The 17405-nt window shown below is 42.8% G+C and overlaps 1 protein-coding gene across 4 annotated transcripts in view; it reads right to left on the bottom strand.

Annotated features, from left to right (window-relative positions):
• lmbr1 (limb development membrane protein 1) overlaps positions 1 to 17405 on the bottom strand; it is a 262815-nt gene that overhangs the window by 167858 nt on the left and 77552 nt on the right. For 3 of the 4 annotated variants that reach the window (XM_072576218.1, XM_072576217.1, XM_072576220.1), the window contains one exon: positions 8377 to 8480. The exons of the other annotated variant lie outside the window; for it this stretch is intronic. In XM_072576218.1, coding sequence (XP_072432319.1) covers positions 8377 to 8480 — 104 coding nt within the window. The remainder of the gene's footprint in view (positions 1 to 8376; positions 8481 to 17405) is intronic. 4 annotated transcript variants of the gene reach the window in all.

The following is a 17405-nucleotide window of genomic DNA, read 5'->3' as shown; positions in this document are numbered from 1 at the left end:
AGTAAAATTGGTGTCCTTTTCTCCTTATTTTTCAAATCAATCTATTCAGAAATGTTATTACACATTGCTGGAGTATGTGGAACTTCAACTGGGCTCCCCGGTCCAGCAGTAGAACCACTACCACTGTGCATCAAGAGGGCCCCCCATTTTGAACTCTGATCCCTGGATTCAGAATCCAGAGTGCTAACTATTCCACCCTGGGAATCCCAGGTCTGTTTTGCTTTGTTTTGTTTTGCGTTCCTTTCTTTTTCGCACTTCTGGGGCAGATGGGACTTGAACACAGACCTCCTGGTTCTGGGATAAGCATTGAAATACACTGAACAGTTCTGGACTGAGAAAGTTCCACAGAGACCGGTGTCCCACCACCAAGTCACCCTCTATTTACACATGGGAGAGTCCTCAACACTAAGCCAGCTCCCTCAGAGCTAGCTCTCAGAAAGAACAGGATGTCTGACACGCTGCTTCTCATCTGTCAGAGCTGAAAAATGTGTTACTGGAAAAGCACAGCAGGTCAGGCAGCATCCAAGGAACAAGAGAATCAACGTTTCGGGCATGCACCCTTCTTCAGGAATGAGGAAGGTGTGCCAAGCAGGCTAAGATAAAAGGTAGGGAGGAGGGACTTGGGGAAGGGGCACTGGGAATGTGATAGGTGGAAGGAGGTTAAGGTGAGGGTGATAGGCCAGAGAGGTCAGGAAGACAACTGCAGGTCAAGAAGGTGGTGCTGAGTCCGAGAGTTGGGACTGAGATAAGGTGGGGGAGGGGAAATGAGGAAGCTGAAGAAATCTGCATTCATCCCTTGTGGTTGGAGAGTTCCCAGGCGTAAGATGAGGCGCTCTACCTCCAGGCGGCGTGTTGCCATGGTCTGGCGATGAAGGAGGCCAAGGACCTGCATATCCTTGGCAGAGTGGGAGGGGGAGTTAAAATGTTCAGCTACAAGGTGTTTGGGTTGGTTGGTGTGGGTGTCCCAGAGGTGTTCTTTGAAACTTTCCGCAAGTAGGCGGCCTGTCTCCCCAATGTAGAGGAGGGCACATCGGGTGCAGCGAATGCAGTAAATGACGTGTGTGGGGGTGCAGGTGAATTTGTGATGGATATGGAAAGATCCCTTAGGGCCTTGGAGGGAAGTGGGGGTGGGGGGGGGGGGATGGTAGGAATAAACAAAAAAAGGAGGTGTGGGTGCAAGTTTTGCATTTCTTGCGGTTGTAGGGGAAGGTGCCGGGAGTGGAGGTTGGGTTGGTGGAGGGTGTGGATCTGATGAGGGAGTGGTCTTTCCAGAACGCTGATACAGGAGGGAAATATATCCTTGGTGGTGGGGTCTGTTTGGAGGTGGCAGAAATGACAAAGGATGATACAATGTATCTGGAGGTTGGTGGGGTGGTAGGTGAGGACCAGTGGGGTTCTGTCCTGGTGGCGATTGGAGGGGGGGGGTTCAAGGGCAGAGGAGCAGAAAGTGGAGGAGATGTGGTGGAGAGCATCATCAACCACGTCTGAGGGGAAATTGCGGTCTTTGAAGAAGGAGGCCATCTGGGTTGTTCGATATTGGAATTGGTCCTCCTGGGAACAGATGTGGCGGGGGGTGAAGGAATTGAGAATATGGGATGGCATTTTTCCAGGGGGCAGGGTGGGAGGACACCAAGATCACTTCAGTCCTCTAAGCCCCAATGAATATGGGCTCAAACTTTAACCATTTCTCAAGTCAACCCCTTACTCCCTTCATCTCTTAATGAACCTTCTCCAAATTGCCATGATATTATCCCACTGAAGTTAAAAATGGCTAAAATGTACATCATACTCTGCTGTGGTCTTGACAACATCCTGTACATTTGTAGCAAGATCCCGATGTACAATAGCACTCTAATCTCTCAGCATTTCAGCAATATTCTGTTCTATTCTTCTTGCCACATTTCCCCATGTTATACGCCATTTGCCAAGGTTTTACCCAGTCATATAACCCACAAGAAATTAGTCAAACCATTTCACCTTCACAGGAAAACCATCATGACTCTTTATAATGGCACTGAGTTTGTAAATGTAACGTTACAGCCTCCTCCAAAATGAATTCCTGCATTTTCTAAAGAATCACCACACTCAAAGTGTTAACTCTGCTTTCTTTCTACAGATGCTGCCAGACCTGATGAGTTTCTCTAGCAATTTGTGTCTTTTTCAGATCTCCAGCGTTCACAGCACTTTGTTTTATTCCTGCATCTTCTCCCTCATTTTGAATTGGCTGTAAGATACATGTGCCATTATAATGTGTCACTTTCAAACTTGATATGGATTTCAACTGCATTATAATTACTATTCACAATAATTCTTTTGACTGAGATTATCACGTAACCCTGCCTCATGACACAAAAGAAAGATTAAAATAGCATTATTCTTTGTTTCCTAAAGTAATACATTATGGGACAGACTACCAGAAAAAAATGGTACAAAGTCATCCTCTATACCACATTTGCCAATTTTGGTTACGTGAACAGTCATAACTATGATGTATTAAAGGCAACGATCTCCAATACTTTCTTCCTTAATGTTCTCTCCATTGGTATAATTACTGTTAGAAGACCTGTAAACTAATCCGATGGGTTTTCTGGCCCTTCGTGATCTTAATCCAGAAACGTAATGGTTTTCATTCTTCATCTCTCAGCCAAGATCCTCTCTTCCTAATATATTTCTTTCCTGACCTACTAACAGCACTACCCTTTCTTTTTCCTGTTCTGTTAGTCTTTTCCAAATATTGAGCACCCTGGAACTTTCACTTTCTTCACCTTGTGAACATGGGTAAGCACTGGTAATTCCCTCAAAACTTTTTAATTTGATTTATTACTGTCACATGAACCAAGATACAGTAAAAAGTAGTGCATTGCATCCTAGTCAGGCAAATCATACCTTACATAAGTACATCAGGGTAACAACAGAATTTTAAAAAAAGCATTACAACCACAGGAAGAAAATATAATCAATCCTTTTATAGCACTGCTAAATCTGTTTAGTGGAAGTCTTCATACATTCCAATAAAGAGACTTAAAATTTATTTTCTTAGCACCTTTTGCATCAAACTAATTCCCTATTAATCTATTTCCCACCCTCCTCATTTTTACTCATACAGCTTATGTCATTCATTAGATTTCATAGTCTCTTGTCTTCTGAACTCACCCCATCCCTCTTATTTTCGAGCTCTTGGCAGCCCGAGATAGTGATTTGCAATGACACCGATCAGAGCACTGTTTAAGTGAAACCCATCCTGGCATAATAGCTCCCTGTTTCCAACAAACTGATGCAAAAGCTCCTTTTTTACCAAATCAGTCTTTTAGCTATATTTTTGATTATTCATTTATGGAGGAGTTGTTATTGGTGAGATCAAGATGCATTGCCCAGCCCCAATTGTTATTAAAGGTGCAGCGCCGCCTTCTTGAAAACCACGGCAGACCTCAGGATGTACAGACACCCCCATAATATTATTAGGGTTGAAATCCAAGGAGTTTGACAGAGTAAGAGAAAGAACGAAAAGTCAGAATGGTTTGTGGCTTGAAGAACTTGGTTCTCATTCATCTACTGCCATTTGTCCTTATAGATCAAATAAATTCTAAGTTTGGAAAGTGCTATCAAAGCAGACTTAATGAGTTCCAACAGTCCATCTTGTAGGCAGAACCATTGTTGCCACTCGGCACTGGGGAAGGGGAGAGGAATGTTAAATGTGATGGAGAGGGTGCCAATCAACCTGGTTGGTTTGTCCTGGATAGTGTCAAAGCTTACGTTTATTAAAGGCGTATTCCATCATAATTCCAATTAATTAATCACAGCAGATTTTGGAGAGTCAAGACAAAAGCTTTTTGCTGTAGAATTACTATCCTTAAAGCTAATCGTTATCATCTTTGCCGCATTATTTACATGGCTGGTCCAGGTCAGTGTTTAGTCAATCTTAACCAGAGGATATTGAGAGTGTGGGATTCAGCACCAGTAAAACGATTGAATGTCAAGAGTAAATGGTGACCTAAAGCAGCAGCACTCAAAGGGTGAGATTTCAATAAATCCTGCTGGAACATGGCCAGAGATCACATGACACCAGGTTATGTTGCAGATGGTCACTGCTTGGCACTTGTGCTGCAAATAATATTTGCGCCACACATTAGCCCATGCCTGGATGTTATGAGTGGAGAAAGTGAGGACTGCAGATGCTGGAGATCAGAGCTGAAAATGTGTTGCTGGAAAAGCGCAGCAGGTCAGGCAGCATCCAAGGAGCAGGAGAATCGACGTTTCGGGCATGAGCCCTTCTTCAGGCTGATTCCTGAAGAAGGGCTGATGCCCGAAACGTCGATTCTCCTGTTCCTTGGATGCTGCCTGACCTGCTGCGCTTTTCCAGCAACACATTTTCAGCTCTGGATGTTATGAGTGTCTTGCACCATATGGACAATCTTCTTTAGTCACAAATGGTACAGAATCTTGTGCAATGAGCACAGAACATGTCCTTCCATCCATTTTTGATCTTATTTGTATATTTAAAATCACAGAAGCAGCAGCAGGAGGAAATGATTAGGCAAGAATGCTACCATGAGAAACATGTACAATGATGTCATGAAGCCAAAATGATTTGCCTCCAACAACCACAAATCTCTAGCATTGCGCAAGATCTCACTCCAACTAGTGGAGAGGTTTGCCCAGTCGTTGACTCCAGTTATGTTGGACTCCCTCATGCCACATTCTAACAAATGTTGTTTTGACATCAATAAATGGTCACGCTAACTTTACCTCTGGAATTCAACTATTTTATCCATGTTTAAACCAAGGCTGTAATAAGGTCAGGAGCTGAGTGGCCTCAATGGAACTCAAATGGAGGGTCACTGAGCACATTGAGAGCTAAGTGCTGCTTAATCACACTGATAACGACCTCTTCCAGTATTTTGCTGACAGAGTCCAGCCAATTACTGCTCTTTGTGCTGCTTTTAGAGAACAGGGCATACCTGGAGAGCTTTCCACACGGCCAGGGAGGTGTGTGCGCCATAACTGTATTAAAACAGCTTGGCAAGGGCAGTAGATAATACTGCAGCACAAACTTTCAGTAATATTGATAATATTGTCAGGGTCTACTGCAATGGCAGCATCCAGTGCACTCAGGGAACATCACATAGAATGAATCAAATTGGTTGAACAAAGTTAAAAATCACACAACACTATGTTTTAGTGCAAGTAGTTTATTTGGAAGCACAAGCTTTCAGAGCGCTGCTCCTTCATCAGGTGGTTGAAGACAGCCATCTGTGATGGTAAGGTTCTCAGGAGAAGGCCAAGATGGATTATCCACTTGGCGTTGCTGAATGAAGGTAGAGGTAAGTGCTTCAGCTTCACCTCCTGCATTGACGCGCTGGGCTCTCCTGTTGTTATGAATGAAGATAGTTGTAGAGTAGTTCTCCTCCTGCTTGTTCATTATCCACTATCATTCACAACTGGAGGTTGCAGGACTTCAGATCAGACCCACTGTTTACAGAATCACCTAGCTCAGTCTATTTTCTGCTGCTTCAATGTTTTGGCATGCAAGTCGTCACGTGTCATGTCTTCAGCAGTTGACACCTTATCCTTAGTTAGGCTCAGGACTCTCCTAGCTCACTCTCATCCACTCTTCATTGAACTAGTTTCCACAGTTACTGTTCAGTAGACAAAGGGATCTGACAAAGGGAAACATTCTCCCTCTTCAGCTGCCATTGAACCACAGAATGCCTACATTCCAAAACAAGAGGGCATAGGTTTAAGCTGAGAGGGAAAAGATTTAAAACAGTCCTAATGGGCAACTTTTTCATGCAGATGGTGGTGGGTGCATGGAATGAGCTGCCAAAAGTAGTGGTGGAGGCTAGTACAATTACAACATTTAAGAGGCATCTGGATGGGTATATGAATAGGAAGGGGTTTAAGGGATATGGGCGAAGTACTGGCAAATGGGACTAGATTAAGTCAGAATATCTGGTTGATATGGACAAGTTGGACCAAAGGGTCTGTTTGTGCTATAAGTCACTATAAACTATGTCCCATGATCATTGATCACTTAATCACGTGGAAAACTTCCTTCCTGTTTATCCTATCGAGGTCTTTACAATTTTAGACATCTCAATCATGTCCCCTCTCAAACTCTCCTGCTCTAAGGAAAACAACACCAGTCTGTCCAATCTCTGTTCAAACTCTCCATCCCAGAAAACAACCTGGTAAAGCTCCTCTGCACCCTCTCCAGTGCTACCACATGGATTCCAGAACTGCAGACAAAACTCTAGCTGTGGCCTAAGCAACATATTATACAGTTCCAGCATAATCTCCCTACTCTTTAATGCTCTGCCTCAACTAATATAGGCAATTATACCATATGCCTTCTTAAATCACTTTATCCACATGTACCGATACCTTAACGGACTGGTTTTCATGAGCATCAAGGTTGGTCTGATCCTGGGTGTTTACCCTGCCCAAGTGATGTTCGAAATGAAGCAGTCAAGGAGAGCATTAGATAGCAATAAACAGTATCCTTGCTTATATCTGACCTGATGCCATGAGACTTTGCGGTCCAATGTCAATGGTGAGAGCTCCCAAGACAACTCCCTTCCTAATGTATAACATGGTGCACCACTTCTGCTGGGTATATGCTGCCTGTGGGATAGGACATACTGTGGAAAGGCGATATCTGGAGGTTTACCCGTCAGGTACGATTCCACTCGACTATGTCCAGCTGTTGATTTCCAATTTTGGCTTTAACCTCCAGGTGCAGAAGGATTCTGCAGGGTTGAGTTTGCAGTTGTTGTTTCTGAAGCCCAGATTGATGTCAGGTCGCCCACTCAAGTTTTTTTTCCTTACTTGGCTTTAGACTTTGTGATGGCTTGATGCAAATGAATGGCTTTCTCGGCCATTTCAGAGGGCAGAGTTGTTCTACTGTAATGCGCGCCTCCTCAGCAAGAATTAGCTACAACATGATTGATGAATTGTGTGTGTTGTTTAGATCACATGAACTTTCCACTGAACGGGTACAGCAATCTTCTACTGCGCAATTTTCTGCAGCAGTTTTCCATAGCAAAATATTCTATATCATGAGATTGCAGAGGAACACAATTGTCATGTTATAGCAGAAGATCTGCAAGTCAAGCTATGGTCTGAGTCACATCTATCTAAGACCAGATGAGGACAACAGATATCTTGCCCCATAGGAAATTAGACAAACTGAGTTGTTTTGGTTGACAATAGTTGATACTGGTCAGTTACCTGGTCTCCATTAGACTCACTTTTAAATGTTAGTTCATTTTGCGGAATTCAAATTTTACTATCTGCCAATGTGGGATTTGAACCCATGCCACATGATTCATCGACAGCTCTGACTACTTTTTCACAAACAATGCCATTATGCCACACCTCCCCAGTTGTAAAATCTGTTTACCCAATGCCAATTAGTGTGCAGCTCAAGCAAAAATCCAAAATGATTACGCTGGAGGTTCGGAATATTATTTTTGTACCCCAATTTGTCGTCTTTACCGAACAGCATACCTAATTTTAGGTGTGTCATTTGTTCTTACATGGGCCACTACAACTGGATCAGCCTCATCCCATTTCAAGATCAAATCTAGAGTTAAGCAGCTGGCTTACACGGATTCACACGGATGATCCCTGGAATGACAGGTCTAGCATATGAGGAACGGCTGAGAATACTGGGATTGTATTCGTTGGAGTTTAGAAGATTAAGGGGAGATCTAATAGAGACGTACAAAATAATACATGGCTTTGAAAAGGTGGATGCTAGGAAATTGTTTCTGTTAGGCGAGGAGACTAGGACCCGTGGACACAGCCTTAGAATTAGAGGGGGTCATTTCAGAACGGAAATGCGGAGACATTTCTTCAGCCAGAGAGTGGTGGGCCTGTGGAATTCGTTGCCACGGAGTGCAGTGGAAGCCGGGACGCTAAATGTCTTCAAGGCCGAGATTGATAGGTTCTTGTTGTCTAGAGGAATTAAGGGCTACGGGGAGAATGCTGGTAAGTGGAGCTGAAATGCGCATCAGCCATGATTGAATGGCGGAGTGGACTCGATGGGCCGAATGGCCTTACTTCCACTCCTATGTCTTATGGTCTTATGGTCTTAACTCTGGCGTACAAGTGACCTATCCCAACGCATTCTTTTCATTCCCACATTCCCTAAGGAGTCAATCCTCTTCAGCCCACTGTGAAAACAAAGTATTCTTGACCATGATTGGAACACATATGAGAAAATGGTATTAAGATGCTAGGTTTTTTTTGGTTGGGAGGTAGAGATCTCCTATCTTACTGACAGTTTCAATTCACAGACATGCAGATAAATCTTAATTCTGTGAAGCACCTATACAAATGACAACAATTAGAAATTTAAAACAAAAAAAAACATACCTTCTTTGATCCAGCAAATCCTTCAGATTCCAAGAAAAAATAGGCAAAAGGCATCAGCACAAACAGGGAAAGGTTGGAGAACAGGGATACAAGATTCCACAGTCCTAAAGTAGACATGATCAAAAATATTTTGCATAAATAAAGGGACTAGGCAATAGCCCTAAACAAAAAAATATAATATGTTTAGAAAGTGAAATACTTTTAAACCAATTTCATCACCTGCACTCTACAACAGTAATTCACACTCTTCCTCAGGATATAAAAAGGCATGCTAACTTACAAAATAATGAAAGTGATTACAGAACTAAAGTAAATTTGACAAGTTAAAAACAATGTGTCAATGTTTACAAATTTACAGGTTCAATTCTTCAACAAAAAACAAACTTTCTGACTAGAATATTCTGATATGGTACTCCAGGTTGATCTTCCAACAAGATAGGGGTTTTGTTGCACAACCAAATGTTAGGGCCTACAGGATGCGATGGGAACCAAAGAAATCTTGATTTATACTTCCAACAAATGTAGCAGTGGCAGAGTCATAACATTCGACTAGTAACCTGGAGTCAGAAACTGATGACTTCTGCAGTCACGACCTCGAATTCAACCATGGAAAGGTGGTGACATTTGAATCCAATTTTAAAAAATGGAATTAGAATTGTGCATCTCATGGCAACTACGTAACCACTGTCAACTTGACTCGCCAATTAAGGAAGGAAACCTATCCCTTCCTTACTCTACCTGGCCTACATGCAACTCCAGGCCCACAACACTACAGTGGCATTCTCTTCAAGGGGCAGTGATTAATCAAGTCTGAAAAGTTAAAACAAAATGAGCTCCTTTACAGTTGGGAGATAGGGAAACAATACGGAACAAGGAAATTGCAGAAGAATTGAATACACATTTTGGTTCTGTCTTCACTAAACAGGGCACAAATAATCTTCCAGAAACAAGGTAAGCAAGAGTCCAAGGAAAGTGTGAAACTGAAGGAAATCAGCATGACTAAGAAAAAGTGCTGGGGAAATTAATGGAGTAAAAGGCTGAAAATCACCAGGGCCATGTTAGCAATGATTGAGAATTAGCTGACAGACAGCAGAGAGCTGAAATAGGCAAAAGTGGGCACTGCAGATGCTGGAGATTAGAGTGGTGCTAGAAAAGCACTGCAGGTCAGGCAGCAGCCAAGAAGCAGGAAATTAGATGTTTTGGTCAAAAACTCTTCATCAGGAATGAGGCTGGGAGCCTCGGAGGAGAATAAATAAATGGGAGAGGGGGGTGCTGGTGAGAAGGTAGCTGAGTGCAATAAGTGGATGGAGGTGGGGGTAAAGGCAATAGGTCAGAGAGGAGGGTGGAGCGGACAGGTGGGAAAGAAGACTGACAGGCAGGATAGGTCATGAGGACGGTGCTGAGCTGGAAGGCTGAAACTGGGGTGAGGTGGGGGGAGGGGAAATGAGGAAACTGGTGAAGAGAGTAGAAATAAGTGTGGCTTTTTCCAAGTGGCTGGCAGTCAGTGACAAATGGGATACTGCAACAGTCAGTGTTTGGACCACAGTCAGTCACAAGATCTATAAATGACCAGGATCAGGAAGCCAAATACATTTCAAAAATTGCCAATAGGTAGGAATGAGAGTTATGTGGAGAACACAGAAAGGCTTCAAAGTGATTTGACAAATTGAGTGAGTGCACAAACATGAGGCACATTCAGTACATGGAGATTAGAAAGCAATTAGGAAGGCAAACTTTATAGTAACATTCATTGCTACTTCGGAACTCAAATCCTCTTGCAAAATCTTATTGCAGGTATACAGGGCCTTCAACAGACCACACTTGGGGTGTTGTGACAATTTCACTCTCCGCACCCAAGAAAGGATATACATGTCATTGAGGGAGTGCAGAGAAGCTTCATTAAGTGAGTGGCAGGACTGTTGTTCGAGGAGCTGGTTCAACTGAGTGTGTATTCACAAGAACTCTATCTCCTATTCACTAGAGATCAGAAAGATAAGAACAGATCTGACTAAAACTCTAAACAGGGCTGCACAAACTATATGCAGGGAGATTTGTTTCCCCAGCCATAGAGTGAAGAACCAAAAGGACGGTCTCAGAAAATACAGGACAGACCATTTAGGACTGAGATAAGAGAAAACATCTTCATTCAAAGGGTAGTAAATCTGTGGAATTCTCTACCATAGCAGGCTGTGGAGGGCATGTCACTAAACGTATTCAAAAAAAAGCAACAGACACATTTTAGATCTCAAAAGCATCAAGGAGTATGGAGAGAAAGCAGGAATATGACACAGTTACAGGACCACATTCATGGTCCTACTGAATGCGAAGCATGCTTTAAGGGTTAAATGCTCCTAGTTTTTAATGTCTTATGTCAGCGTGAATTTGTTAAAGCATAGTCGAAACAAATTTTGACCAATTCCATCAATTTTTGTTTGAAAAAGCTAACAGGAATATTAGGGTAATGTATTTGATGTAGTCTATATGGACTCTAAAGTAGCATGGCCAAGAAAATAACAGTCTATGGGATCCAAGGCGGAGCGAGACACTGAATCCAAAACTGCCAAAGGAGCAAGAAGCAGAGGGAATGGTAAATCTGTGACTGGAAGCCTGTTTCCAGTGGAGTTCCACAGGACTCATTGTTGGAGCCCTTGCTTTTTGTGGTTGCCTTCATGACTTAGACTTATGTAGGGAATTTAATCAAGAAGTTTATTGGTGACATGAAAACTGGCAGTGTGGTAAATAACAAAAGGGAACAGCTCAACACTGCAGGAGGATAACTGGACTGCTCAGTTGGACAGAGCAGTGAAAAATGAAATTCAACCCCGAAAAAAAAGGGTAAGGTACTATATTGGGGAAGACGTATAAAATAAAGAATTACACTGATTCGTAACAAAACGAGTGGAAATGAACCTTTCAGCTCAGCAAGCAAACCTACATCCAATACCTCAACCTGAGCTAGACATTTTGTCAAAACTCCAAGTGTGCAGAGAATTTGTGACGAAGGATAGACAATTGATAGAGCAAGGTTGCAGTCAGTGTGACAGGTTGAAGTATATCTATTTTAATAGTAGTAGTGTCAGGAAGAAGGGTGATGAACTTCGACCATGGATCAGTATTTTGAACTACATATTGTGGCGATTACGGACACTAGGATATCACAAGGACAGGAATGGTTGTTGGATGTTTCGATGTTTCAAAAGGAATATGGAGGGAGGGAAAGAGGTGGGGGAATGACATTGCTAATCAGGGATAGTCTCACAGCTGCAGAAAGGGAGGTGGTCCGAGAGGGTTGTTGGAGTCAGAATGGGCGGAAGTCAGAAACAGGAAAAGAACAGTCAATTTATTGGGCGTTTTCTGTAGACCCTCCAATAGTAACAGAGGAACAGATTGGGAGGCATATCTTAGAAAGATGCAGAAGTAACAGGGTTATTGTCATGGATGACTTCAACTTCCCTACTATTGATCTGAACCTCCTTAGCACAAATAGCTTGGGTGGAGCAGATATTGCCTGATATGTCCAGGAAGGATTCTTGAGTCAATATGTAGACAGGCCAACTAGAGGAGAGGCCATATTGGATTTGGTGCTTGACAATGAGCCACATCAGATGTCATATTTCTCGATGGATGAATACTTCAAAGTGACCACAGTTCCCTAACCTTGACCCTACTCATGGAGACGGATAGGAGATGATATGGGAAAGTGTTTAATTGGAGAAGGGGAATTACAATATGGAGCATAAACTGGGAGCAGATATTCTCAGGGAAGTGCATGACAAATGTCTGGATACAGAATTGGCTGGCCCACAGAAGACAGAGGGTGGTAGTAGATGGAAAATATTCATCCTCAAGCTCAGGTGACCAGTGATGTTCCGCAGGGATCTGTTCTGGGACCTCTGCTCTTTGATTTTTGTAAATGACTTGGACGAGGAAGTGGAAGGGTATGTTTGCAAGATTACCAATGTCACGAAGGTTGGAGGAGTTATGGACAGTGTGGAGGGCTGTTGTAGGTTGCAATAGGACATTGACAGGATGCAGAGCTGGGTTGAGGAGTGGCAGATGGAGTTTAACCCAGTCAAGCATGAAGTGGTTCATTTTGGAAGGTGGAGTTTGAATGCAGAATACAGGGTTACAGGCAGGATTCTTGGCAGTGTGGAGGAACAGAGGAATCTTGGGGTCCATGTCCATAGATCCCTCAAAGTTGCCACCCAAGTTGATAAGGTTATTCAGAAGGCATATGGTGTGTTGGTATTCATTAGCAGGAGGATGGAGTTTAAGAGCAGCGAGATTATGCTGTTGCTCTATAAAGCCCTGGTTAGACTACCATTGGGATAGTGTGTTCAGTTCTGGTCACTCTTTAGAGGAAAGATGTGGAAGCTTTAGAGAGGGTGCAAAGGAGATTTACCAGGATGCTGCCTGGACTGGAGCGCATGTCTTCTGAAGAAATGTTGAGGGAGTTAGGGCTTTTCTCATTGGAGCAAAGAAAAATAAGAGGTGACTTGACAAAGGTGCACGAGATGATGAGAGGCATAGATAGCATGGATAGCCAGAGATATTTTCCAAGGTGCAAATGGCTATCACAAGGAGGTATAATTTTAAGGCAATTGGAGGAAGGTTTAAGGGAGATGTCAGAGGAAAGTTCTTGACAGTGGTAGGTGCGTGGAATGTACTGCCAGCAGTGGTAGTCACATACATTAGGGACATTTAAGTGACTCTTGGATAGACACAACGATGATAGTGAAATGAAAAGCATGTACGTTACTTTGATCTGAGTAGGATAAAAGGTCAGCAAAATATCGAGGGTCAAAGGGCCTGTACTGTGCTGTACTGTTCTATGGAAGGGAGAAGAAAAGAATAGTATTATTCGAGTGCTGAAAAACAAAGCTGAAACAGAAAGGGACTGAGGGCACTTGTGCACAAAACACAAAGCAGAAGTGTAGCCAGTAATCAGGAAGTCCATTAGAATAACAGATTGGAATATAAGAATAGAGAATTTTTACTGCAAGTGTACATGATGCTGCCAAGATCACATCTGGAGTATTGTGACCAGTTTCAGTCCCCTCATCGGAGGCAAGTGATTAATTCATTGGAGGAAATTCAGAGATTCACATGGATGGGATGAAGCAACTGTCTGATCAGCAAAGACTAAACTAGTTGGGACTCTACTCAGAATTTAGAACAATGAAACATATCACTGAAACCAAGACAATTCTGAAGGTAAATGCTAAGATGATGTTACCATTTTTAGATAACCATCCTACTATGGTGGTGGTGGTGGTCAACAAACTTGTAGAGAGCATTTATTTGGAATTTGGCAACACTCCTGGGTGTACAGGGAGTACAGTGGGGAGCTGAGGATGCATCCTGGGGAGTGCTCCATTGAGAATGTTATTGTGAAGGAGGTGCAGTTGTCCAACTTCACTGATTGTGGTCTGTGGGTCAGAAAGCGGAGGATCCAGTTGCAGAAAGGAGTTTGTGGAAGAGTTTAGGACTAGAGGGCAAGGTTCCAAAATAAAAGAGGTGCCAATTTAAGACGGAGCTGAGGAGGAATTTCATTGGTCAGATGGTTGACTGTCTTTGGAATGCCTTGTGACAAAACAGTGGGTGCAGGGTCCTTCGTTATACTTCAGGGGTGGCTGACATGAACAGATTTTTGATCAGTATAAGAGTCAACGTTTATGTGGAACCTGCAGGAAAATGGTCATGAGGAATGTCAGATCAGCCATGATCCTATTGGATGGCACAGCGGTTAGAGAGGCTGAACACCCTACTCCGGCTCCTATTTCTTCTGAGCAGTTTAGATAGGATCAATAAGAAAGGCACTTTGTCCATTAGCAAAGGGGTCAATAACCAGTGAACTTGGATTTATGCTGAGGTAGGTGGTGAAGTGTTGAAGAGCTTTTTCTCCCACCTGGAGGGTGAGTGGACTATGGTACTCACCCCTGAAAAAGTGCAATTGAGTCAGAAAGTCTTCTAACACTTGAATAATATTTAGATAGAACATGTTTCCATAATCTTCAGGGCTTTTTGTTAACCAGTAAAGATACAGCAGAATTAATTGCATCCTTCTGTGTTGTAAATCTCTCTATGAAATGGCCTAGCAAATGACTCAATTCAAGGGTAATCACAGGTGCGAAACACATGTTAGCCCAGGCAGCAATATTCGCATCCCATGAATGAACAAAGAAAACTCACTCTCTCCACTGACAACATTTCAATGGACTGTATCCTATAGGACACCTATGTCTGACTCCTGCTCATTGACTACAGCTACACCTTCAACACCACTATCCCCTCGAGACTGATCTCTAAAGTCAGACCTTAGTCATCTGCAAATGGATCCTCAGCTTTCTGACCCATAGACCACAATCAGTCAAGATGGACAACTGCACCTCCTCCACAATAACACTCACACTGGAGCACCCCCCGGGATGCATGCTCAGCTCCCTACTATAACTCTGTTCACCCAGTACTGTATTGCCAAATTCCAAACAAATAATATCTCTAAGTTCGCTGACACCACCACCATAGTAGGATGGATATCTAACAACAGCAAGCCAAAATACAGAAAGACCGTAGAGGGCTTGGTGACATGGTGCAATGAGAATAACCTCACTCTCTCAACATTGGCAAAGCTAAAGAACTGATCATTGATTTCAGAAAGAAAAAGGAGAAGAACATCTACATTAACAGAGGTGAGGTTGAGAGGGTGGATTGCGTCAAGTTCCTCAGTGACAATAACTAACAACCTGTCCTGGACTTCTCACATAGATGCAACAACGCATCTTGTTCCCCAGGCAGCTCAGGAAATTTGTACGTCCATAAGGACCCTCACCAACTTCCACAGATGTATCATCGAAAGCATACTGTCCAGATGCATTACAGCCTGGCTTGGCAACTGCTCTGCCCAGAATCGTAAGAAATTTCAGAAGGTGGTATGCACAGCCCGGGCCATCATAGGAGCCAACCTTCAGTCCAGGATTCCATTTACATAGCTTGTTGATGCAGAAAAGCTGCCAACGTTATCAAAGACCCTTGGCACCCCAGTAACGATCTCCTATAACCTCTTCTGTCAGCCAAAAGATACAGAAGCCTGAACACATACCAGCAGGTTCAGGAATAGCTTCTTCTTGCCCATTATAAGACTAATGAATGGACTCTCTAGCCTCAAATAATGCTGATCTTGCTAGCATTGAACTCTCTTGTATGCCCTATGCAATGTAACCTGTATGCCTTGGTCTAAATATTTTGTTCTGTTCATCCTGGCTTACTATGATCTGCCTGTACTGCTTGTAAACAAAGTTTTTCACTGTACTTCAGGACATGTCACATTAAAATCAATCACACAATATTGACAGTACAAACAGGAGGAGAAAATGTGCTCGACAGCTAAATGTCAAAAGTAGTTCAGAAATTCCCAAGAACAAATAATTATTCAATGTTAAGCTTACAGTGGGAAATTCTGAGGAATCTCTAACTTTCCAATGGTCTTGGAATGCCCACCATGGTTCAGTTATACAGCACAACTCCAAATCATCAAGTCTCATGTCAAGTTTGTCGCCAGGGCATGAGCACAAAAAAATGAAGACTAATATATATTGCAGTATCAGAAGTGACGTCTTACAGTTGAGATGTTAAGCCAAGGACCCATCTGCCAACTGTTATGATCCCACAACATAATTTCAAAGCAGTGTTATCTTAAGTGAACTGACTAGTCTTAATAAGGAAACATTGCAAAAAAAAACACATCTAGTCATCATAACACTGCTCTTTACCAAATGCAAAAGGGCGTTCACCCTTTCCTTCATTACTACATTGACTGCACTTCAAAAAAAACTTATTTGTCTGCTTTGAGAATCCAGTGATCATGCAAAATATCATATAAACAAAAGCCTTTCTTCCTCCGAAAGTGATTTTACAGGTAAAGGACTAATCACTTGGAAGGAACTTTCAACATTGCAAGCCCATATCACAACACTTAAACCTCTCACACAAAACTGTCTCGTGGCTGCTAGCAGATCCTTGCAAAACAGTTCATCCACTCCATGTCTTTCAGGCTGCCTCAGCTATTCCAGACAGAATTAGCTTGTAGAATGGAATCAAGTGGATTCCATTTTCTGCGTTGCAATGTATCACCAGCTAAACCTCCCTTTGAGTTTTAATTCGTCATGTTTGAGAAAAATTAACGGAGTAAAATCATGCTGGTTGCATTTGGCTGCGCAATGTCAAGGGATAGAATAAAACCAAATTAGATTAGATACTTACAGTGTGGAAACAGGCCCCTCGGCCCAACAAGTCCACACCGACCCGCTGAAGCGTAACCCACCCATACCCCTACATCTACATTTACCCCTTACCTAACACTATGGGCAATTTAGCATGGCCAATTCACCTGGCCTGCACATCTTTGGACTGTGGGAGGAAACCGGAGCACCCGGAGGAAACCCACGCAGACACGGGGAGAACGTGCAAACTCCACACAGTCAGTCGCCTGAGGCGGGAATTGAACCCGGGTCTCAGGCGCTGTGAGGCAGCAGTGCTAACCACTGTGCCACCGTGCCTCTCACAAATTAACAGCACAGCGAGAGGAAAGTAAGTCACTGAAGACACTCCAGCTAAATTGGGAAGAATGAATAAAGGAGGCTGGACCCGCTCATTTAAATGGGGATAATAAACTTAAGGACTGAGGTAAGGAAAGTTAAGTTGGCAGAGGCAAAAGATAACAAAGACAGGGGGCAATAGTAGGCTGCTTTAAGCAGGTTAGGTGAGATTATAATGCTTGTTAAAGCAACGAGCCAGTTTGTAAAATGGTACCATATACAATGCAATTTCTTGGTGGCAGAGAACTGAATACTAAAAAGAAACAAAGCCGAAGCTTGACAGATTGTATTCATCAGAATTGAAACAAGAATACCAATTTTAGAAAGGAATCAACAACTGTGCATCATGGGAAGAAGATGGCAAGTGCTTAGATTATAGTTGAGATGGAGATATGGCAGGAACTGTTACCTATCAACATTAATAAACTAATT

Source organism: Chiloscyllium punctatum, chromosome 8, assembly GCF_047496795.1.
Source record: "Chiloscyllium punctatum isolate Juve2018m chromosome 8, sChiPun1.3, whole genome shotgun sequence".
Classification (NCBI taxonomy): domain Eukaryota; kingdom Metazoa; phylum Chordata; class Chondrichthyes; order Orectolobiformes; family Hemiscylliidae; genus Chiloscyllium; species Chiloscyllium punctatum.
This window is presented reverse-complemented; position numbering and strand designations above follow the sequence as displayed.